At 40.4% G+C, this 22,361-nt stretch overlaps 4 protein-coding genes across 5 annotated transcripts in view; 3 read left to right on the top strand and 1 right to left on the bottom strand.

The window, feature by feature from the left end:
• The window catches only part of LOC134791231 (zinc finger protein 383-like), a 63,684-nt gene extending 62,942 nt beyond the window's left edge, over nucleotides 1–742 (top strand). The window contains exon 7 of the mRNA XM_063762208.1: nucleotides 439–742. Within this exon, the coding sequence (XP_063618278.1) occupies nucleotides 439–598 (160 nt within the window). The 3' untranslated portion in view covers nucleotides 599–742. The remainder of the gene's footprint in view (nucleotides 1–438) is intronic.
• Nucleotides 743–1,657: 915 nt separating this feature from the next.
• Nucleotides 1,658–11,052, bottom strand: LOC134791228 (zinc finger protein ZFP2-like). 2 transcript variants are annotated; one of them, XM_063762205.1, is made up of 10 exons: nucleotides 10,985–11,052; nucleotides 10,503–10,914; nucleotides 10,196–10,333; nucleotides 8,354–8,552; nucleotides 7,772–7,861; nucleotides 6,675–6,901; nucleotides 5,055–5,253; nucleotides 4,567–4,656; nucleotides 2,385–2,531; nucleotides 1,658–1,840 (listed from the first exon to the last, which is right to left on the bottom strand). In XM_063762205.1, the coding sequence occupies exons 1-10, from the start codon at nucleotides 11,006–11,008 to the stop codon at nucleotides 1,681–1,683; spliced, it is 1,686 nt and encodes a 561-aa protein (XP_063618275.1). In that variant the 5' UTR covers nucleotides 11,009–11,052; the 3' UTR covers nucleotides 1,658–1,680. The 2 variants fall into 2 exon arrangements, with proteins under 2 accessions (XP_063618275.1, XP_063618274.1); XM_063762204.1 differs by lacking the exon at nucleotides 10,985–11,052 and having other exon boundaries at nucleotides 10,503–10,974.
• A 2,386-nt stretch (nucleotides 11,053–13,438) lies between these two features.
• LOC134791244 (zinc finger protein 287-like) lies at nucleotides 13,439–15,567 on the top strand. The gene is made up of 4 exons (XM_063762225.1): nucleotides 13,439–13,499; nucleotides 13,581–13,989; nucleotides 14,446–14,709; nucleotides 15,404–15,567. The coding sequence occupies exons 1-4, from the start codon at nucleotides 13,476–13,478 to the stop codon at nucleotides 15,565–15,567; spliced, it is 861 nt and encodes a 286-aa protein (XP_063618295.1). The 5' UTR covers nucleotides 13,439–13,475.
• Nucleotides 15,568–15,584: 17 nt separating this feature from the next.
• On the top strand, nucleotides 15,585–19,440 carry LOC134791248 (zinc finger protein 391-like). Its single transcript, XM_063762230.1, has 4 exons — nucleotides 15,585–15,763; nucleotides 16,204–16,293; nucleotides 16,735–16,881; nucleotides 19,031–19,440. Exons 1-4 carry the CDS (start codon nucleotides 15,585–15,587, stop codon nucleotides 19,170–19,172), a joined length of 558 nt encoding a protein of 185 aa, XP_063618300.1. The 3' UTR covers nucleotides 19,173–19,440.
• The last annotated feature ends 2,921 nt before the right edge of the window (nucleotides 19,441–22,361 follow it).

The raw sequence follows: 22,361 nt of genomic DNA, 5'->3' as shown, positions 1-22,361 counted from the left end.
CCCCTGCGGGCTGTGCAGTATGAGCTTCAAGGTGCCCGGGTACGTCGCCATTTTAAATATTGGCCAGATTGTGTCAACTGACAGGTCTCACGCCGCACGCGACCTGTTCACTTGTAGCAAGTGACTGTCGTTCACAACGAAACAAGCGCTCACAGACACATGCTCGCCCACAGCGACGTGAAGAACTACCCTTCATGATTTGGAAGGCGCTTACGAGGTGGCTTCAAGATGCCATAGTATTAGGTCGCCTTGTTACACGACTGCCCAAAAAAAGGAGTGTATTGTTTTTCAAGTTTTTTTGTTACTCGTCGTATTGCCTTCTAATCCGACAGGTGTACTTACTTTTGTCAGTTTTGTCCCACGTGTGTCGACCATTTTTATTTTCTGTGGATGTTGGATCAAAAAAGAAGCACTTCAAGATCATGTGTATTATTGCAGGAACTTGAGGGCGCACATGGTCAGCCACACGAAGGAGAAGCGCTACCCGTGCGCGTTCTGCGGCGTGCGCTTCGGCCGCTCCGACCACCGCAACCGCCACGAGTTCACCGCGCACAAGAAACACGGACAAACTGAACCAGATATAAAGCCGGATTGCTGATAGTTAAAATAGGCCCAAAACTGGGATTCATCAGACAGTAGACAATTTAAGGCAGAGCCTATCTTTATAGTGATATAAACATAAGTAAAGTTAACTATCGGTTCAGCACGCGCGGCTAGCACATCTTGTCGCGAATGACGCGAGAAGAAACAGATCAGCGTGACATCATACTTTGTCGCTAGTTGGCAGCACAAAGCACAACTCACACACGGGAGACGAACAAGGTAGAACAAGATTGTATATGTAGATAGGTAAAAAATGGGTATTAGCGTTGTATATAAAACTTGAACAGACAAGAATTATTCCTTGTCAGTGTCGAACAATCCTGAGCAATTATCTTGTAAAAACATTAACTCATTTTAATAAATTATGTGAAAATACATTAGCGTTTTGTTTCCTACCCCATTATTATCCTTCCTTTGTAAATAAAACCTGAATTACCTATAGTCTACACTTGTTTCATCATCTATACGAATACCTAATACCTAAATCTAATTTAGCGTACGGAAAGTCTAACATCTGGTTCTAATGCAAGTAATGTAACGCTTTTTAAACTCTCGTATGAATGTGGCCTTACTGGAAGCAGTGCGGAGACACTCCTGACTTCGGGCAAACTCGGCTCCGTTCGGCTCAGCATTGCTCCGAGCAATTATTAGGGTTGACACAACTTGACGTCCCTTTGCGTGCACGACCTGATAATGATAATATCCTGAATTTTGACAACCCTAAATTAAATAGTCGAAAGGGATAGTGCCATAAGTTAGAAAGGGATATCATGTTTCGACCCTGAATCGCTGTCAAACTTCGGTTTTGTAGGTAGTGTCCTTTCTGTACGGTAGTACTTCCACCCACCACTACCTTTACCCATCCACTGACTTTAAGCAGCTGTCTTGTTTATGATAATATGTTGAAATATTAAGAATAACATAAATATTATTTATTACGTTTTTATGTCTTTATACTATATGAGTTAGGTGTGGTTAAGAAATGAAATCAAAAACTCTGAAAAAATATTGTGTATTGCATTAAGAGCTCCTTATATTATTTAGTTTATCTTTATTAGTTTCAGACGTCATTCTTCATCAGCTATCAGGTTTTTTGTCCACTTCGGTTAGTCCGTGTTTCTGGTGCGCGGTGAACTCGTGCCGGCGGCGGTGGTCGGAGCGGCCGAAGCGCACGCCGCAGAACGCGCACGGGTAGCGCTTCTCCTTCGTGTGACTGACCATATGGACGGTCAAGTTCCTGCAATAATACAATAATTATTTAACACAGTCAGGGCCAAGAACCCGACTGTCGGGTACACTGTTCGTAGCGACTACGCGCTACATACGGCGAAACCGTGGCTATGCGCTACGAGCGTAACCCGTAGCACTTAGTGGCAATGAATGTGTTAATGATAATTATTTATAATGTCCCTATATTTATTTATATCAAAGGATAGGTGGATATCATCGCACTTAGTGCGCTGGTGGCCTAGCGGTAAGAGCGTGCGACTTTCAATCCGGAGGTCGCGGGTTCAAACCCCGGCTCGTACCAATGAGTTTTCCGGAACTTATGTACGAAATATCATTGGATATTTACCTGTCGCTTTTCGGTGAAGGAAAACATCGTGAGGAAACCGGTCTAATTCCAATAAGGCCTAGCAACTGGGTTGGCAGGTCAGACGGCAGTCGCTTTCGTAAAAACTAGTGTCTACGCCAATTCTCGGGATTAGTTGTCAAGGGGACCCCAGGCTCTAGCCGTGGGAAAAACCCGGGACAAGACGAGGAAGATGATATGATCTTACCCGGACGTCTTGAAGCTCTTATTGCACAACTTGCAGAGGAACTTGCGCAGGCCGCTGTGCGTGGTGAGGTGTCGTGTGAGGTGGACCCTCTTCGTGAACGATCGCTCGCACTCGTTGCACGTGTATGGCCGCTCGTTCGTGTGGCTCCTGACAATTATATCTTATATAACTTTAAACGAGCAATTCTTGTATATTTATTTATATACAGTGTGGAAAGATAAGTCGGGCCCTGGAGGGAAACTTAAAACCTTAAATCCTTAAGCTGGCTCATTTTACTTAAAGGAGATCTTCCTTTATTTTTAAACAGAAACAAAACTGCATTTAAAGATTTTTCTTTTTTTCTTCAATTTGGCTTGTCTAAAAAAAACTTGAGTACTTAATATTAGATTGTATGGATATTTTATACGACAGACGAGTGTAAGACCTAATGTATTTTGGAGAAATGTTATCATTAACATTAACTATATCGACTAGTAGAATAAAATTGCGAGTGTTTATTTTTTGGAATTTTTAGTCGGTTCGAGTCCCGGGCGAGGCATGCGAGGTTTAGAAAAGCTTTGAATGCAGTTTTGTTTCTTTTTAAAAATAAAGGAATGTCTCCTTTAAGTATAATGAGCCAGCTTAAGGATTTAAGGTAGTTTCCCTTCAGGGCCCGACTTATCTTTCCACACTGTATATATATTTCGGGGATCTCGGAAACGGCTCTAACGATTTCGATGAAATAAGCTATATGGGGCTTTTCGGGGGCGAAAAATCGATCTAGCTAGGTCTTATCTCTGGGAAAACGTGCATTTTTGAGTTTTTATATGTCTCCCAGATATTTATGTATTTATTTTACACGACTAAATTTATACATTTTATAATAGTGCATAATTAATTGTTTTCCATCGTATTTTCTCGAAAAGGTTCGTATTTGTCATGCTACTTCAGTCAATCTTAGTACTTTATGTACCTAGACTGAATGAAATAGCGAGACACGTTCGTTCGTTCTTTTATGTGGGCATTCCAAATGCAAATCCAACTCCAAATGTGTGCAATTATTGATAGATGGCAGTGTTGTCACATCTACCAATTTTTAGGTAGATCTACCTATTTTACCTGCGTCCTACCTATCTACCACCTTCGACGTCAAATCTACCTATTTTTATCAAAATATTACGGTATAAGCAATTTTCCTCCATGCGTGTAACAAAACGTTACTTACGCGGCAAATTTGAAAAATGTAGGCGCGAAGGGATATCGTCTCATAGAAAATTTGAATTTCGTGCCTTTTTCTTCTGACAAGATTTGCTTGATTTGCTTGTTCATAAATATTTTTAATACATTTTTAATAATTGTACTCTGACCTCGGAGTAATTAACAATGGAGCCGCCATTAACAGGCGTTCCCCTCTGTCAAAAAAAGGCGGCCAATGGTCAACCACATGTCAACCATATGTATGGACTGACGTTTATCTGACATGACGTACCTATACATTTGATGTGCCCCTCCCCCGCAAAAAACGGCAGACTATTTTGTACCGAAAATTTTAGACATGGCGGCTCCATTGTTAATTACTCCGAGACTCTGACAAGCTAGCGTTTCAGTAGAAAAATGGGGCAAATTTAAAAATATAATCAAGAAGGATCGATATTTCATACAAATTTTGAATTTAGCGCCTTTTTTTTTCTGACTAAAGCTAAGTAGGTAGATCTACCTATTTTTCATTTAAAATTCTACCTATTTCTACCAATTTTTGCATCGTGTTCTACCACTTAGACAAAATTGTATGTGACAACACTGATAGATGGCTTAATGGTATAATTTGCAAGCTTGATAATTAGTGTTTAAGCCTGTAATATTTGCATGCCGTCATTTTCGGCTGAATTATGTCGTGACCTATAAAAACTATGTAACAACTGTTAGCTACCATAATTCACTCAAATAAACGATATCTTATCTTACGTTTCCGTGAAAATACGATGGAAATTGCACTGTCGTCATTACAGATTGGATTTTGTATGTGTGAATTGAGAATGTGATGGAGTGAGACTGTGTGCAAGTCCCCCCCCCTCCCAAAATGACAGAACGATTTGTACGGTAAGATATCGCTTGGGCTCCTCCCTTCCGACGTGTCGGAAGCCGGTGTTGCTCGAAGGTTATAGGTTATACCAGCTATGGGACGATATATTTTGTTGCTTACCTTATATGTTCTTTTAGTTTATCTTTCTTGAAGAATGCCTTAGGACAATATTCACACTGATGGCTCCTTTCTTTTTCATGCACGTCCCGTCTAAAACAAACAATCGTCAAACACATATACTTACTTAAATTAAAGACGGATTTAAGTATAAAGAAACAAAAAACTAGCCACCGGTCGCAAACAAGTAGTTAAAAACTTCCCAATTTTATTTCCCATACAAATGCACAAATTCGGCAGTTCTAATAAACCGGCAAAGGAGGAAAAAATCGGGTACCGGATTAGGATTACCGAGTGCCGACTGTACCTATATTCTTGAAATGTTGTAGAGCTTAACTAAGTAGGATTTTTTTATTCAATCTCGAAGGATGTGAACTTTCTAGCAAGGACTAGGACGCGTAGCGCCGCTAACTCTTATCATACATAGGCCGTAGTAGTAGGTAAATAAATACATAGTACTATAAACTTATTACTGTTCACTTTTTACTTACTTATGTAGCGAAAGGAAAGTCTGAGCACTGAACTTCTTCTGACAGACATCACACTCGTGTGTATAGTCCTTGGTGTGTGTGAGCAGATGCACCTTGAGTAGAGACATGGTCGCGCAGCGGCGCCCGCAGTGGACGCACGGGAACGGGAGCTCGCCCGTCGCGTGCATGCGCCTTTTGTGTTCCGAAACGCACACCACCTCTGAGGCATGAACATTTTAAGTTATCAGCCGTTGCCAAGATTACCATCGTACATTTACATAGGGATTGTGCAATACCGCGTAACTAAGAAATGCAGTAATGTCCAACTTCCTTGTACGTTGTTCGAATTTCGAACTCTTTAGACTTTGTTAGTAGACGCGGTATTGCATTATCCCTGACGATAGCATTTAAACTGCCGTGTGTCATACCAACATTATATTATAGGACATTTTACACAATTATTATAGAGCTCAAGCTCAAGAAGGCTTGTGATGTGGATACACAGACAATTATATATATAATATATAAATACTTAAATACATAGAAAACAACCATGACTCAGGAACGGATTCTTCTTCCTCGTTCCCTCAATGCTGAGGATCGCGACCACGTGCAACATGTCCCCATTGGTTGCGGTCATAAGCCAAGTGAACTGCACGGTGCAGGCTGCCGCCACTCGCCTTCTTCATGGCGTCAGACCATCTCTTACGAGTCCCACCCCGAGCGCGTTTACCATTCATTCGCCCCAAGATGATACACTTCTCCATATCATGCATTGATGATCTCATAATGTGTCCGAAAAATCTAAGGGTTCGTTCATGGCATGCTTCGGAGAGCCGTGTGGTAATACTCAGTTCTTCCAAAATAGAGATGTTAGTTCTTCTAGCTGTCCAAGGTATACGCAGCAGTCTTCGCCAACACCACATTTCAAAAGCGTCAATCTTAGCCACATCACAGCTTTTCAGGCTCCAAGTTTCGGCACCGTACATAAATATCGAGAAGACAAGAGCTCGAACCAATCGCACCTTAGTCGTACGTCGAATACCTCTACCTCGGAACAGATATCTGTGTTTGTTTATTTTATTCTGTTTTTAGGGTTCCGTACCCAAAAGGCAAAACGGGACCCTATTACTAAGACTTCGCTGTCCGTCCGTCCGTCCGTCTGTCTGTCACCAGGCTGTATCTCACGAACCGTGATAGTTGAAATTTTCACAGATGATGTATTTCTGTTGCCGCTATAGCAACAAACACTAAAAACAGAATAAAATAAAGATTTAAATGGGGCTCCCATACAACAAACGTGATTTTTGACCAAAGTTAAGCAACGTCGGGCGTGGTCAGTACTTGGATGGGTGACCGTTTTTTTTTTTGCATATTTTTCCGTTTTTTTTTTTCATTATGGTACGGAACCCTTCGTGCGCGAGTCCGGCTCGCACTTGCCCGGTTTTTATTAGTATTTGTATAGCGGGCATAGCAGCAACAGAAATCTAGCTATCACGGTTCATGAGATACAGCCTGGTGAGACCGACGGACAGTGGAGTCTTAGTAATTGGTTCTCGTTTCTAACCTTTGGGTACGGAACCCTAAAAATGAAAATATAAATGTATAATATAATCCATTAAGTATCAAATCTCAACTTACGTTTATTACAAATATCACACCTGGGTTTCTTGCCCAAATGCGTCGTCTTGTAATGCCTCTTCCGGCCGCCGATGGTGTAGAAGGTTTTAGGACACGCCTTGCACGCCAGCAGGCGCCGCTCCTCCTTGGGCCGGTGGCGGGCCGCGTGCGTTTTCAGGTCGACGACGGACATGCCGCACTCGTCGCAGATTTGATATTCTTTTACAGGTTTTTCGTTCGTGTGTGAGCTGTGGATCGCAAGTAATAAGTAACTTTCATTTTTACAAGCTTTTATTTAGTTTCACCTGACCGTTGTCTGTCTGTAACCAAATCTTGCAAGTTAAATTTGATCCACTTCCCGGTTTCCGATTGAGCTGAAATTTTGCATGCATGTATAAATCGGATGACAATGCAATATTATGGTACCATCGAGCTGATCTGATGATGGAGACAGGAGGTGGCCATAGGAACTCTGTGATGAAACAACGCAACCTAATTGTGTTAGGGGTTTTTAAAATTGTCTCGATGAGTATTAGCTGTTGGTCGTAAGAAAAGTACAGTCAGCGATAAAAGCTTGTACCAAAAATGAACATTTTGCCAAAAGCTTATTTTACAATAGGTTACAATTTTTTTAGTTAATTAAAAGATTTAAGATTGAGCGATTTTTTCATAGGTTGCTAATTATTGGGTTCGGTAGGTAGTTAAAAGTGTACAAACAGCAACCACTCCTAACTGTACCTACATCGGTGGACCTTATTACAAAAGGCATAAGGTCCACTAATGTACCATCACGCTAGCTAAATTAGTTGTTCAATACTTACGCTATAGAATTACCAATTTAGCAAGAACTCTAAATGGCATAACAATCCCGTGAGTGACTTTGAAAGAAATCCATCGAACGATGATAAAAATTAAAGAAAATCGTCGTTCATTGTCTTGCTACACGCTTCTTGTAATTTTATGAAAATAATTCAAGGCATTCAAACTAGTATTTTTTTAATTAATTTACAATTTTAGAGTATGAGGGAGTGGCTCAGCCTCAGCGATGTTAAGAATCCAAGTAGCTAATATCTATTGATGAGATTCACCTTTAAATTTTAACCAAAATAACAGTTTACCTTGAATGTCTTTCGAGTTTCATTCTACTAAAGAAAGCCTTAGGGCAGTGTTCACATTTATAGTTCCTTTCTTTATCGTGGACCTGGCGTCTAAAACAAGCAAACATATACATATAAAGATTTATATAAAAGCAACACTCACTTTTGATACTAACTTTTTGGAGGACTCAGCTAAATGATCCTCTCGCGAGTAAAGTAAAAATGAATTAAAATTCCCTTTGGTGATATTTACTACTCTACCTATTGCTGGAATGAATGAGTTATTCCTACTAGGTATCAAGTTGTTACCAGTGGTATATTTACAAGTATTGAACATTGAAATCATTTTAAAACTGAAACTTAAGTGTACGTTTATTATATGACCTGACATTTCGAACGTAACGTTATCGTGTTCACAGGCAGGGGAGGTTAAAATGATGAGTGAAAATTGTGTTGGTTTAAATCAATTAATAACATTAAAGTAGTTTAGTGGTAACAACAGAGAAAAATAATTCCTAGTAGATTAATGTATTTTTTTTTTATTTAGTTAAGATTTTCGTACTAGCCCATGCCGTATAAGTTAATTTCAAATTTGTTACTCACACATGTAGCGAGAGCAAACCCTTGGAGCTGAACTTCTTCTGACACACGTCACACTGGAACTGGTAGTCCTTGGTGTGTGTCACCATATGTATGTCCAGCTCTGTCTGTTTGAGGAAAGGGCGCTTGCACACCGAGCAGTTGTACCGCATGCCGGACGGGTTGTGTACGCGCAGCTTGTGCTCTGGTAGGTTTACCACCTCTGAAATAATCATTTCTTGTTTTAAAAACTAACAAAATAAAATAAAAGCCACTTTGATTGATTTATGAGTTCGGATTCAAATTAGGTTATATGTAATAATACCAACACTGGTATTGTTATGTTACATAATTTACATAAGCATAGATACCAAATTTTTCTATTAACTTCTCTCATTAAGTTCATCGTAAAAAAAAATATTTACCACACCTACAGTTCAATATGCCTGACACAATATTTATGGTAAATAATATCTGGGAGACTGAGCTTTGCTCGGAAATGCGCATTTTCCCAGAGATAAGACCTAGCTAGATCGATTTATCGCCCCCGAAAACTCCCATATAACAAATTTCATCAAAATCGTTAGAGCCGTTTCCGAGATCCTCAAAAAATATATATAAATAAACAAGAATTGCTTGTTTAAAGGATAATGTCAGATAACAACAAACAGGATAATTAGGGGAAATTACCTACCTTCTGCTATTATTATGTCCTGAATGACAGGGGAACTATCACAAATGTGAATATATGAAATTCTATAAAACCATGGTTTAAATGGATATTGACTATCGGTACATCGAAGTGTTTGTATAGTAACGCCACCATGTCGGTCCGAGTACAGGAGCAGAGCACGAGGGCGATTCCATTGCGAAGAGGCGTAAGGCAGGGAGACGTTATCTCTCCGAAACTGTTTACTGCCGTAATGGAAGACGCCTTCAAGCTCCTGGAATGGGAAGGACTTGGCATCAACATCAACGGCGAATACATCACTCACCTTCGGTTTGCCGACGATATCGTAGTCATGGCAAAGTCGATGGAGGAACTCAGCATGATGCTCGATGACCTCAACCGAGTTTCACAACGGGTGGGCTTGAAAATGAACATGGACAAGACGAAACTTATGTCAAATGCCAATGTTGTGCCCATCCCAGTCTCTGTTGGAAACTCAGTACTCGAAGTTGGTGACTCGTACATCTACCTAGGACAAGTAGTCCAATTAGGTAGGTCCAACTTCGAGAAAGAGGTCAACCGCCGAATCCAACTCGGTTGGGCAGCGTTCGGGAAACTACGTAATGTCTTTTCGTCCGACATACCTCAGTGCCTCAAGACGAAAGTCTTTAATCAATGTGTGTTACCAGTGATGACTTACGGCTCCGAAACGTGGTCTTTCACTATCGGCCTCATCTCAAAACTCAAAGTCGCTCAACGAGCTATGCAGAGGGCTATGCTCGGAGTTTCTCTATGTGATCGAATCAGAAATGAGGAGATCCGTAGACGAACTAAAGTCACCGACATAGCCCACCGGATTAGCAAGCTGAAGTGGCAATGGGCAGGCCACATTGCACGCAGAGAAGATGGCCGATGGGGTCGAAAAGTGCTTGAGTGGAGACCACGGACTAGCAAGCGCAGCGTAGGACGTCCACCCACAAGATGGACAGACGATCTTGTTAAGGTCGCCGGAAGACGCTGGATGCGGGTCGCTTCCAACCGGCACGTATGGAGGTCCAAGGGGGAGGCCTATGTTCAGCAGTGGACGTCTTATGGCTGAGATGATGATGATGATGATGGTTTAAAAAGTGAGCCAGAAGAAATAGCCATGACAATAAGTGACATGAAAAAAATGATCTATTATCCTCCTATATTACCTTTATAACATATATCACATTTGGACCTTTCGCCTAAATGTGTGGTCCGGTAATGTTTGCTCCGCCCGCCAAAAGTGACAAACTGCTTTGGACAGGCCTTGCACGTCAGCATCCGCTGCCCACCATTATCTTCTGGCGCTGAAAGAATAAAAGCAGGTGTGTAGGAGTTTTTCCGCCTATTTGCTTTATCAGTTGAATAAAATTGTAGATCATATGAAATGACTACTTATGCTATCAATAAAATTAATTATCAAGACCAAATTTATCATGCTGGATGTTTCTTTAACTATATATGATTACTTCTTACCCCCTTCTTTGGATTCATCCTCAAAATTTTCATATTCAACTTTTTGTACCACACTCAGTGGCTCTTCATCTAAATCAACATCTTCAAATGTATCTTCTTCCTTTACAGTATCTGTTATTTCTGAATCTTCTTGTCTGCCCTCATCCTTAACATCTATTTCTATTTTAATTTCTCTATCGCTATATTCTATTACACATGAGTCTAAATCTTCAGATTCCACGATATTCTCATGTTTAATTCCGTTTTCATCAACATACAGAGTTAGATTTTGGTCTGTAGGCTGCTGAAGTGGGTCCAGAGATTTAAGATATGCATCATTTTCCAAAGATTGAACCTTAAACTTGTAAAACGAAATGATTTTTCTATAGCAGGTATCACACAGTTTCGTGGTTATTTTGGAGTCCTCTGTAACCTGCAATTGGAAAAAAATGTTGTAATAATTGAAATACGCTTTTATTATAGTCATATCACAAATATTTTACCTTTATATCCAAACAAAACGCCATGATATCAATGTATTTTCTGTTGTCATCTTTTATGCTCTTTTCCAGGTCTGGGCTAATCTTTACTTTATGGACCCACGCTTTGGAGGGTGTGTTGGGTATGGGGGGGTAGAGGGTGCAAAGGGCTACCCCCCAGTCCAACCCCCATGGCGCGGAACCCCATGGTTATGGAGATATCCATGGTTAAAGTTTGTATGAAATTACTATGAAATAAAGGAGAAATGTAATAGCAGATGTCGATAGGTGCCGTTTTTTGTTAATTTATATTACCTTTTATACCACACCACCATCCTCAAGGTCACCAAAATCTCAAGGTCACGAAATTTTATGGTGACCAAAATCTCAAGGTCACCAAAATTTTTGGTCACCAGAATCTCAAGGTCACCAAAATCTTTGGTCACCAGAATCTCAAGGTACCCAAAATGTCAAGGTCACTTAAAACCGAATCAGAGCACCCCACTATCCACGTGGTCTTGTCTGTCCTACCCCTAGAGAGCAATTCCAAAAACGGAGGCGCGGAGGGAGGGCAGCCCTCGCCCGCCGTGACGGAGCGCGGGAACGAGCGAGGCGAGCGGCTGAGGCTGGTCGCCGAAGGCGACCAGTAAGCCGAAGCTGCGGAGCCGAGTGTAGTGAGCGTGCTTTGTCACGCGAGGGCGGAAGGGCTGCTCTTCCGCAGCGCCGGAGCTAACCCAGATCCAATAGCGTCACCCCTCACCCCTCCTTCAAAATTTGCTGTAATCCCTTATTTCTTAGTAATTCCATACAAACTTTAACCATGAATATCTCCATAACCATGGGGTTCCTCACCATGGGGGTTGGACTGGGGGGTAGCCCTCTCCACCCCCTCCCCCCTCCCCCCCTCCCCCCCCAAAAATCGTGGGTCCATAAAGTAAAGATTTACCCAGGTCTGAAATATCCTTTCTAGCTGAAGTTTTTAGGCACGTTCTGCATGTACTCATTATAGTAGGTTTCCTTTCCACGTTTTCAAAAACAAGAAAGCATAAATACGTAAAAAATAACTGTTTTTGAACATAAGCCTGCTGTACTTTCGTCTACAACAAACGATAACACAACAGCAAATTACAGCAAAGCAAATGACAACAGTCAACTTTGACACTGACAGTTTTATGATGGACATGAAGAGCCGTCCTACCCCATACACAATCCTACCCTACGAGGCGGACTACAAGGTAGGAGTGTGAATGGGGGGCTTTAAGGAAGAAGATTATGAATCGAAACAAAACGCACTGACAAATAGCTGTCAAGTGTCAATTTCTGTTGTCAGTCTGTCTCATGGCTGTCTGCTTGTTTTGTTGTTTGTTTGTTGACTTTTTGTTGAGAAGCCAATTATTTTCAGGAATTGAGTTTACTTTTCCTATATACGTGACACAGCTCTTTATAATAATGAATATTAATATATGCAGAACCTGCCTCAAAGCCCCAGCTGACACACATATCTCAGAGCTGGAAAAGTCATAGACCTAGGATTCGCTTGCGCTTGACAGACAGCTGAAGTGTGCGAAAGGGAAGCCATCACGTATATGAACATCCCATGAGTGCGAAAGAGTCAGACTACCAAAGAGAAAACGTAACCACTTTTGAGTTTGACGACGGCCGCGGACGGCCAAGAGCTTATCACGGTAATTTTCAAATTGAAAAATATACACGGATTAGGACGAAAAGTATTAAATAAAGTAATTCAGTGAAGATGGTGTCTTGTAGTGTGCCGGATTGCAGTGTCACAGGGCCAAATAGTCCAAGCAAATACTCATTTCAGAGGATTTATGATATTCCGAGCGAAATTTTCATAACGATATTTTGTCAAATTAACAGCGTAAAAAGTGTAAGAAGCCGGTTTATACAGTTCATTATAAGTTTTTCTTCCTTTGTGTGCTAATATTTTATCATATTAGTCTATAATTTAAAATATTTTGTGTAAAAACATAATCTGTTACTTTACGCTAGGGCTTGACAAAATGTTCACATGACAGTATCGATAACTTGTCGGTATATTAATAGCTATGTAATTATTTCTTCACAAGACATCATTAAGATATTAGCTTTTATAACCGACTTCAAATAATAACGATTGTTATACCTTTTTGAAGGTGTTCATGTATAGCGGTAAACTTAAACTTCACTTTCCAACACAGTAAGAGTTACATTAAGATAAGTCTGCAACGATTTTGATGGCAAACGCAGTGCAAGTGTTATTTATACGTCATATTGTCGTAGAATTTTAACGTTTAAAATAACATATTTCAAAAAGTAGTCGATAAAGCAATCAAACATCGACAGATTATTAATATGTTGTAACATGACATCACTATTTTTGATCTCACATAGACAATTTACGCACACACTTGCATTTCATTTTTGGTCACACTTTCGAAGATTGACAGTTGTTCTTTGTCATATAATTCTTTGGGAAAAGTGCTCAAAAGGGGACAATGTAAACTACCACGACGTCATGCTGTTTTGCTTGGATATCAAGGTAAATGGGTAGTAAAATCAGTAAACTCAAAATTAATTTAAAGGCGTGTTACAATTATTTAACATTGACATTCAATTGCAGGTTACAGAAGACTCTAAAATAACAATGAAACTATGTAACAACTGTTACAGAAAAATCATATCGTTTTATAAATTTAAGGTATTATCTTTAAAAAATGATGCATATTTAAAATCTTTGGATTCGGGAGTACAGCTAGCAGACCAAAAACTGACAGTGTACGTGGACGAAAACGGATTAAAGCACGAGAATTACTTAGATTCTGATGACATTGGGCCCGGTGTGATTGAAGATTGTAACACAGAAATCAAGGTAGAAGTAAATGTTAAGGTTGAAGACAAATTAGATGTGAAAATAGATTGTAATAATGAAAATGCACATAATTTTGAGTCTGATGAAGAGCCACTAAGTGTAGTACAAAAAGTGAAGTATGAAGATATTAGGGAACAGTCGGAACAGACCAAAGTTAAGGGTAAGAAGAGAATGCTTACTTGGTAAACCTAGTTGCACCAATACTTTGTTTTTTTAGCCCTTAATCTTAATCCTAAATGACTTGTACTTGGTTTTTTTTAGCATTGGAAAAAGTGAAAGTGATCTTGATGTAACAATGTAACTATTATATAGCATATTTACATTATTTTGGTTTCAAAAGTGATAGATACAATTTTTTTGAAGCATTGTTCAATAAAAAGACATGGCAAGATTGTCTACTTACCTTTTTTATAATGCAAAAAAAACGAAGTATAGTCACCTTGTCGGAATGCATAAAGGTTGACTTTGGGCTGTAACCGCGCGCGTTAGTTGACGTCTTTAGTGGTCAAAGGATTAATTAAGGCACTTGTTTGACTACTGCTAGGTCTCATTGCATTACAATTAAGTATACAAATGGTCAACTAACAGTTATGTCAACAGTATTTCTTTCTTTTAGCACGAAAACGAAAAAAACGTGTCCGTCCAAAGAAAGCCTCCTTGAAGAAATCGAAAGAGAAACATGAAGCGCAAATATGTGAGGAGTGTGGCAAGTCTTTCCGTAACCTGAAGGAGCACCTGCTCCAGCACCAGCCAGACACTGAGCGCCGGAAGGTGCAGTGTCAAGCTTGTCCCAAGCTGTTCTTTAACAAGGGGGATAGGCATAGGCATTACAAGACCGTACATTTGGGCTTAAAGAAAAAATGTGGCATTTGCAATAAAGGTAACTTTGATTCTATTTTTATTTCACAACTAACTGGTTTTCCAGTTGATGAGCATTGCTTCCAGTTGACCACCAAAAATATTTTTTTCGAGGTATTTCAAAGTCAAAGCTTAACTGATAAATACATTTCCCTTCAGTTGTCAGTGGCGGATTTTCCTTAAGGCCAAGTAAGCCTAGGCCTACTTGGCCTTGGGCCTATTTGGTCGCTCTAGGCCCAGGCCTAGAGCGGCCAAATGTCAGGGGCGGCAGTCTCTTCATGTGATTATGATGGGTACCTGAGAAAGGGGCGGCTAGTAGTTACTACAGGGCCTGGGGCCTAGGGCGGCTAACAATGCAAATCCGCCACTGTCAGTTGTATATAATCATGATGCATTCCAGAGGTGACCCGCCTGTCAGTGCACATAGCGCGGCACAACCCGTCCACCCTGCGGTTCCCGTGCGTCGAGTGCGAGCGCCGCTTCGTGTCGCAGACTGAGCTGGACGCCCACATGCTCTCGCACACCAACAACTATGTATATAATCATAATGCGTTCCAGAGGTGACCCGCCTGTCAGTGCACATAGCGCGGCACAACCCGTCCACCCTGCGGTTCCCGTGCGTCGAGTGCGAGCGCCGCTTCGTGTCGCAGACTGAGCTGGACGCCCACATGCTCTCGCACACCAACAACTATGTATATAATCATAATGCGTTCCAGAGGTGACCCGCCTGTCAGTGCACATGTCGCGGCACAACCCGTCCACGCTGCGGTTCCCGTGCGTCGAGTGCGAGCGCCGCTTCGTGTCGCAGACTGAGCTGGACGCCCACATGCTCTCGCACACCAACAACTATGTATATAATCATAATGCGTTCCAGAGGTGACCCGCCTGTCAGTGCACATGTCGCGGCACAACCCGTCCACGCTGCGGTTCCCGTGCGTCGAGTGCGAGCGCCGCTTCGTGTCGCAAACCGAGCTGGACGCCCACGTGATCTCGCACACCAACAACTACGAGTATGCGCACGAGTGTCCCGTATGCCAGAAGAAGTTTAGCAGGAAACCTTTTGTCGCTAGACATATGTAAGTTATCTGGCTAAGGTTATGTTATGAATACAATAATCCTCTATACACTCTATTCTCTTTGATATAAGTATACAAGCGATAGAGAGATATATACAAGCGACGACAGCTCGGTGATAGAAATTTGAACATTCATAGGACAGTTACTATTTGTAATTTGCCAACTTTTACAACAAATACGTCACATACTCGCCAGGGCGGCGACACAGTCATGCATAGACCTAATATGTGTGTCGTGTATTCCACGCGTTAAAATTACGGAGCGGATTTTGATGATTCAGGTGCCAATTGATTTGTCTATATAGATACGGTGCAAAAAGTTGCGTATGGTTTTTTAAACTTTTCGCAGTTTGATAAATTATAAACATCTTAGAATCAAAACTTGAAACTTCGTTTGGTGTATCCACCTGAGCAATCTGATCATTTGTCATTTGTTTTAGACGGCAGGTCCATGAAAAAGAAAGAAAACATCAATGCGAATTATGTCCTAAGGCTTTCTTCACCAACAGCGCACTTCAAGAACATTTAGGGTAAGAATCAACAATAATAAAATTAATAAGGTATTGATTGAATAATTCTACTTTATAGTTATGGGATTATTGAGATCAATAAGTTACTTACTTTGTTCATATGTAATAACAATATTTAAAAAAAAAGCTACTGCTTGCATCCCCATGACACGGGCAACTCGGGCAAGCGCTGCATCCGCTTGGTGCACCCCTAACACTTTATCAAATTATATTAAGAGATTTTTATCACCACACCGTGTAAAACAAAGTCCCCCGCCGCCTCTGTCTGCTTGTGTGTTTGTATGTTTGCGATAAACTCAAAAACTACTGAACGGATTTCCATGCGGTTTTCATCTATTAATAGAGTGATTATTAAGGAAGGTTTAGGTGTATAATTTGTTAACCCGTGCGAAGCCGGGGCGGGTCGCTATTAATTAAAAAAACACTGACTTTGGTCCACAGAACCCACACTACGGAGCGGCTGTACGAATGCAACGAATGCGGCTTATCTCTCAAGACGAAGGAAACGCTGCGGGCGCACCTCACCGTGCACAGCGGCGTCCGGGGCTACCAGTGCGAGCTGTGCAACAAGAGCTTCAGGACTACCAGGTAAACTAGAGTCCATGTAAAATAACTTTGCACTGATTTAAACATTGGTGGTAGGTATGTATGCCCGAGCCCGAAGTAGATATATTTATATAGAGATATTATAATTATTATCCAAGTTCTAGTTTTTAAGTCCAACATACTTACTATAAGTTGTTTAATTGGTCATAATAACTGCAGTTGCTGTTTGCTACTCGTATGTAAAAATATACAGGGTGATCAATCCAAATGGGTCAGTATGGAGAAGTCAGAAACTATAAGAGATAGCGAAATCTGTTCTTAGGAACCATGGCGTCGATTTTAGATTTAATAATAATGGCATTTTTTTTTAAATCTATCATACATAACCGGGATTCGAACATGGTCAATATTCTTTATGTAATCACGTGTAGTATTTGTTTGTATGGCAACTTTTAAACGATGCGTGCTAGGTGGGGGGTGCTCGATCAAATATCATAGAGGGCCCCGAGACAAAACAAACTACATTAAAAAAAATCAAAATGGCCGACTCTTTTTTAATTTTTTTCAAGTTGGTCCGAGCGCGCTGAGATTTGGCAGGCTCGCCGCCTGGGGGCCCAAGATTACCATGTCAAAATTTTTTTTGGAAAAATCCAAAATGGCGGCGGACACGGGCAAAGTCAAATTTCCAAGTAGGTAAAGCGAGCCCGAAGGGCGAGCTTTAGGCCGGGAGGCCGAAAGTCGACCCCGGCGGAAGGCCGAAGGCCCTGAGCCTCCACCCCGACTCCAAAAACGCGACTCCCAATAGGAAAAGTGTTGGGTCGTGTTTAAGCTCCAACATCCCCCTCTCGTGTGACGCTTCGGGCCTTCGGCCCTACGCGGAGCTCGGACTTCGGCCTTCGAAGCCTCGACGCTTCGTCGTCGGGCATTCGGCCCGCCGGCTTCGCTCATCAAGACAGTTGACTTGGTAGAACGCTTGGAAGCACCGCATTCACGCAGCTCGGCCTTCGGCCTCGCGTTTTGGGAGTCGGGGTCTCCACCCAACCGCCTCCGCTCCGGGCCTTCGGCCGTCCGCCGGGGTCAGCCTTCGGCCTCCCGGCTTTGAAGCTCGCACTTCGGGCTCGCTTAACCTGCTTGAAAATTTTACTTTGCCCGTGTCCGCCGTCATTTTAGTTTTTTCCAAAAAAAAATTTTGACATGGTAATCTTGGGCCCCCAGGCTCGCCGCATGCCAAATCTCAGCGCGCTCGGACCAACTTAAAAAAATAAAAAAAAAGTCGGCCATTTTGAATTTTCTTAATGTAGTTTGTTTTGTCTCGGGGCCCTCTATGACATTTGGTCGAGCACCCCCCACCTATCACGCATCGTTTAAAAGTTGCCATACAAACAAATACTACACGCGATTACATAAAGAATATTGACCAGGTTCGAATCCCGCTTATGTATGATAGATTAAAAAAAAATTTAATGCCATTATTATTAAATCTAAAATCGAAGCCATGGTTCCTAAGAACAGATTTCGCTATCTCTCATAGTTTCTGACTTCTCCATACTGACCCATTTGGATTGATCACCCTGTATATTGTTAAGTAGTCATTGAATTCTGTGGCCCTAGTGAACAAGGGTACAAGTCTCAGGCAGCGCAGTTGTAAAAGGGCGTAAGTTCCACGTAACACTTATGCCCTTTTACACCTAAGCTGCGCGTGACTTGTACCCTTTTTCACTAGGGCCACAGAATTATTGATTGTGTAACTTGATCCAACTTAAGTAATTAGTTTTAGTATTTAATACATAATGTTGCCAACATATTATTGCATGTGCCCATGTAACATTGTGCGTGCTATTTAACTTAATGTTAAATAGTAACATGTTGCTATATGTGAGATCCTATAATTGGCTCTGTGTCACTATTGATGCTGTTATTAGCATAGTTATAGCTGTTGGTTCTCCATGTAAAAAAAAAGGGAGTGTCATTATAAACGTTATATTTTCATAGATATTTGATTGTGTCACACTTTGTCATTGCAAATGCCATGCAGAGTCTTAGCCTGACTCTAACTGCCATTTTGGACATTTTACTTAATGGTCCGATTGCATTGAAAGTCGCCCGCCTATGAACGCTTGACAAACGTGGGGGTACGATTACATAGAATCTAATCTATAATTTATCTTATAGAATCAATATATTTGTTTAGCAATTTGAATGTCCACATGGTGACCCACACGAAGGAGAAGCCCTACGAGTGTCGCTACTGCGGCGTGCGCTTCGGCCGCTCGCACCACCGCAGCCGCCACGAGTTTACTGCGCACCAGAAAAAAAAACTAAAAGCCGAATGACAACCCTGTGACCCATATATGTATATGAATAATTATTTGGCGTGGTCTGCAGCCTTCATTTAGTAGATTATGAGGTGACGTTAGATACTCCTCAGTAGTGGTTTCTGGGTGGGCTTTGTTAAGATTACTTATGAAGCCTATCTGCAGTACAGTCCTATCTTAACTCCAAGTATAAAAAAAATATGACAAACTTTAGAACTTCCCGAAATGTTGCTTCTTGTTAGATACTTTGTATGATTAAATTAAAAGACGTTAAGACGACCAATAATATATGTTTTATTTTGCCTTCCCCAGAATTCCCTTCGCAAGTAATTTTTTAATATATGAGTCGTCCAGTTTCGTTCTATTTATAGTGCGACATAAAATAGTAGAAATTAAATAAAATTGAACTAAAAAATTCCATACTAAATTGTTGCCATGTTTAAGCATTTTACATAAAAAATTGGACAATTACGTAGGAAGTGGCGCCCTCCATAATTTTCTACAATTTCTTGGACTATTTTTTGTATTTTATTTTATGGCCTGGTTACGAGACTAAGTATGTTGTATAGCATGGCATGTAAAAACGTGTACGTGTATAATACGCTTGCTTGTTATAACATAGTGCCTTAGAGCTGCGGTCGGCAACCTGCAGCCCCCGGGCCGCATGCGGCTCGCGAAACTGTCACTTGCGGCCCGAGAGGCGCCTTGGCTATTTTGTATGTAATAGTGACAAACGACAATGTCTCATAAAGTCATAAATATTAACAAAGTACGGCCCGCGTCACCTCCGTTAACTACTATTGGCCCTTGGCTGCTCAAAGGTTGCCGACCGCTGCCTTAGAGCAACTAAATGCTCTAGCATAGTGCCTCAACACGCGTAAGACTCCGTGTGCAAGAGTACCTCAACACGCGCAAGTTAAATACCCCGTGTGCAAGAGTTCCTCAACACGCGCAAGTTAAATACTCCGTGTGCAAAAACTTTGGAATGAAAGCAAGAACGTTGATAGCAAGGCCTGTTCACTTCCTAAGAAAGTTATGTCCCCTTATAATTGCGCATGTGTGCGCCTGAAGCTTCTATGTGTGCTTTGGCCTCCTAGAAAAAGTTGCCAGTAATCAAAATAAAAACATTTTTCTACAGCAACATTGCTCCCAACTAAGATTTAAATTTTCACGAATTTTTTACATTATTAAAATCATAAAACGGGACTTAAAACATTTAAAACTTAATTACACGCGATTAAGTTTTATAATGAATATTTGCTTCCAACTGTCTTTATCAATGTTCATAAAATATATGGAGGGTAGGTACGTCTACCCACCATAATAAAAAAATATATTTGTCAATGACTCTGTCCAACTGCTGTGGTTAAAGTTCATAACGAAAATTTTATTTATTAAATCTTTAAATAATAAATAAAACGTAGCGGTACTACCACTTAAGACTCTGTAAGTCTGTACCTACATGGATTACAGCAATATATGTGCTAAATGCGGAGCAACGGCTGTTGAATATACATATTTGAGTGAAATTCACAGCTTTAGTGGGTTCAGAAGGAACCGCGTCATAACGCATCTGTAAAGCGTATTAATTAACCGTGAAGAAATGTATGAATACAAGTTGGAAATCTGTGTAAAATGCCGTGTGTAAAGTGTAATAGGTAGGCATGCCTAAAGTTATTTGTATTATACTGAAAACTTTGTGAATGCGCTTTATTAATGTCTATTTTTTTATTAAGTTGTCAGGGTTTAATTTTCAGTGTATATTTCTATATGTAAAACATTTTTTTAATAAATATAATAATACAATGTTATAAACATAAATATGCCTTTTATTTAAATCAATTGATAATACCACAAACAAGGGGTAATATTTGCATCTTTCATATATTTCGTGATATGAAGATAACAAATATGTTTATCAACAGAATTACTACCTACTAATACCCGCCAGGCTAAACCGGTTGTCAACTTTAGTTCCATTGGTACACAACGACAGCGCCACTAGTATAAACGGTTGGGGACATAAATAAATAAATAAATATTAGGGGACATCTTACACAGATCAAACCTAGCCCCAAACTAAGCAAAGCTTGTACTATGGGTACTAGGCGACGATATACATACTTGTATAGATAAATACATACTTATATACATAGAAAACAACCATGACTCAGGAACAAATATTAGTGTTCATCACACAAATAAATGCCCCTACTGGGATTCGAACCCAGTACCATCGGCTCAGCAGACAGGGCCACCATCCACTAGACCAGACCGGTCGTCTACACATACAACATTTACATTGTACATTTGATTGGTTGTACATTTTTTTGTATGGAGTTACCGTTCTTCTCCTAGTGAGTATTATATTCTTTGGTTGATAGTCGTAACCAAAGAGAATATAATCACTACTCTAACGTAACGAAACGCAAGCCGCAAGCGCCTTTCTACTGTCAATGTCAAGTCAAAGCTGAATCACTTGAATCCAAAGAATTATATGACAAAGAACAACTGTCAATCTTCGAAAGTGTGACCAAAAATGAAATGCAAGTGTGTGCGTAAATTGTCTATGTGAGATCAAAAATAGTGATGTCATGTTACAACATATTAATAATCTGTCGATGTTTGATTGCTTTATCGACTACTTTTTGAAATATGTTATTTTAAACGTTAAAATTCTACGACAATATGACGTATAAATAACACTTGCACTGCGTTTGCCATCAAAATCGTTGCAGACTTATCTTAATGTAACTCTTACTGTGTTGGAAAGTGAAGTTTAAGTTTACCGCTATACATGAACACCTTCAAAAAGGTATAACAATCGTTATTATTTGAAGTCGGTTATAAAAGCTAATATCTTAATGATGTCTTGTGAAGAAATAATTACATAGCTATTAATATACCGACAAGTTATCGATACTGTCATGTGAACATTTTGTCAAGCCCTAGCGTAAAGTAACAGATTATGTTTTTACACAAAATATTTTAAATTATAGACTAATATGATAAAATATTAGCACACAAAGGAAGAAAAACTTATAATGAACTGTATAAACCGGCTTCTTACACTTTTTACGCTGTTAATTTGACAAAATATCGTTATGAAAATTTCGCTCGGAATATCATAAATCCTCTGAAATGAGTATTTGCTTGGACTATTTGGCCCTGTGACACTGCAATCCGGCACACTACAAGACACCATCT

This window comes from Cydia splendana, chromosome 6, assembly GCF_910591565.1.
Source record: "Cydia splendana chromosome 6, ilCydSple1.2, whole genome shotgun sequence".
NCBI lineage: Eukaryota > Metazoa > Arthropoda > Insecta > Lepidoptera > Tortricidae > Cydia > Cydia splendana.
The sequence above is the reverse complement of the archived record's forward strand: the minus strand, read 5'-3'. Positions and strand labels throughout refer to the sequence as shown.